The sequence below is a fragment of the Octodon degus genome, unplaced genomic scaffold, assembly GCF_000260255.1.
Source record: "Octodon degus isolate 3935 unplaced genomic scaffold, OctDeg1.0 scaffold00288, whole genome shotgun sequence".
Taxonomy (NCBI): domain Eukaryota; kingdom Metazoa; phylum Chordata; class Mammalia; order Rodentia; family Octodontidae; genus Octodon; species Octodon degus.
The window spans coordinates 523,374-525,679 of record NW_004524864.1 but is presented as its reverse complement, the minus strand read 5'-3'; the positions used below and the strand labels follow the sequence as shown (position 1 = coordinate 525,679).

The window sequence follows — 2,306 nt, the reverse complement described above, 5'->3', positions numbered from 1 at the left end:
CCCTGGGTCAATGTCACCTCAGGGGAGACTGCAGGGCAGACACACACCCCCCACACACTTGCTTGGAACTCTTGACCCACAGAAACTATGGTGATAAATATTTATTGTTGTCTCAAAGTATAAAGTTTTTGGGTCATTTGGGACAGGACAGGAAAAAATATAGTGTACAATGCTTGCGAATATTTCTAGGTTCTACTTCTTTTTTTTTTCCAGAACCCATATTCTCATGCATTCTGGATAACAGTACCTCTAATCCACATCTCCACCCTAATTTTGAGATTGGGAGCCATCCTCACTCCCAGCGAGGAACATATATCACTCTGGAAACAGGGTGCACCCAACAGTCATTCTGCCCAACACCAGGCCACAGAAGGGTGCATCATGCCTGCAGCCGAAAGGACAAGGGGCGGAATTGCTCGGTAATGGCAATTTTTAAGAATAACTTGGAAAAATGTAAGCTGATTTTGACGTCTTCTTGAAATCCTTAGACAGGGTGGTAGACTCTGGAACAAAAGAATTCTGTATTATCCTTAGGATAGATATTGTTCTGATACCTTTATTAGCATGAGCACTTTAAAAAGTCAATTGGAAGGGCTGGTGAGATGGCTCAGTGGTCTAAAGCACCTACTTAGAACAAGCTTAGCAAAGCACAGGGACCACGGTTCAATCCCCCAGCACCACATGCCAGCCAGCCCCCCCGCCCGCCCCCCCCCCGTGGGCTGAGCTGACCACACACATACACACACAAATTAAAAAAAAAAAAAAAAAAAGTCAATTGGAAGAGTGCTGAAGCACTTCCAAGAATCCAAAGGAGATATGTGCCTTCTCCTGGAGAGTGACATACCAGGACGGTAGAGGAGATCGTGTGAGGTGCTGTGCACTCGCTGTGTGCTGCAACAACAAGGATAACCATGAAAGCAGGTGTGCTGGCACAGGCTTGCAAGCCCAGCACCCAGTGGAGGCTGGGCTCCCTGTGAGCCTGAGGCCAGCTTGGCCTTCGTAGGGAGTTCAGTGCATTCTGATCTAGGCCAAATTACATGAGACCGTGACTGAAAACAAAAAAAAAATTTGAGCTGGAAATGGTATTGCATGCCTGTAGTCCTTTTGCAGGCAGCCGAGTTAGATAGAAATATTATAGGCAGTCAAACAGGGCCAGGCCCTCCAAGGAAATACCATAGAAGACAAGATATCTTGTAACACTGAGAGGGGTGGATGCTCCCGCCATGGGTCAGACCCAAAGACCAAAGATCAACCAAGTGCTGACCTCCCTAAAGATTGGCATCCGAGATTGATCATCACCCTAAGGGAGACCCAAGAATCATTAATCCAACTACTACTGGATGGCTACCTCATATAATCCTGTTCTACATTCATGCCCACTTGCTATGTGACTCCCTTCCCCATTTGGTCCTGGACTTAATCAATTTTACCTGAGCAAAGGTGCTTGTAATCCCATTGGTTGACCATAGTTTTGTCCCCCTTCTGGCCACCTAAGTGAGTTTCCATTCTCTCTACCTTAGCCCCACATGGCTTTACACTGTAAAAGCCCCTGGAAGAGACAGCTTCCCAGGGAACAAGCCGCTCTGGCCCCCCTCCTGTCCCTCTCTTGGACAGATTTCTTTCCCTCAATAAATATGTTCTGCTCATAACCTCCATTTGTTCCTAAAATTCATTCTTTGGTTTTAGGAACACGAACTCATCCAGGTCAGGTCAGGAGATGATTTTTTTCCCGATGTCATTTGGAGGTTCTCTGTATTGTTTGGAGGACACTTACCCGAGATCAGTTTTTCTTTCTGTTTCAGTCCCAGCACTCTGAAGGCTGAGGCAGGGTTGCTATGAGTTTGGGGCCAGCATGGGATACACACTGAGTTCACAGCCAGCCTGAACTACACAGTGAGACCCTGTCTTCACACAAACAAACAAACAAAAACATGACAACAATCACAAGTCAGGTATGATGGCATATGCCTATAATCCCAGCACTCTGGAAGCCTGAGGCAGGAAAATCTGAAAATCAAGCCCAAGATGGACAGTTTAGCAACTTAGCAAAATATTGGGTTAAAAAAAAAAAAAAAAACCCACAGCTGGGGGTGTAGCTCATCGGTAAAGTGTGTGTTTAGCACATGGAATGTCCTGGAGATAGACACACAGATTGACAGATTCACATTTGGGACTATTTCTGTTGGAGACTATTCATCTAAAATAGCTGCTGAGGGGGCTGGGGAGATGGCTCAGTAGAATAAGCGCTTCCCTGGCAAGTGCAAAGGCCTGAGTTCAATCCCCAGTTCCGCCAAATAAATAAATAA

At 46.0% G+C, this 2,306-nt stretch overlaps 1 protein-coding gene across 1 annotated transcript in view; it reads right to left on the bottom strand.

Moving 5' to 3' along the window:
- Positions 1-228: 228 nt before the first annotated feature.
- Positions 229-2,306, bottom strand: part of Apobec1 (apolipoprotein B mRNA editing enzyme catalytic subunit 1) — a 6,276-nt gene continuing 4,198 nt past the window's right edge. Inside the window, exon 4 of the mRNA XM_023707422.1 lies at positions 229-503. Within this exon, the coding sequence (XP_023563190.1) occupies positions 345-503 (159 nt within the window). The 3' untranslated portion in view covers positions 229-344. The remainder of the gene's footprint in view (positions 504-2,306) is intronic.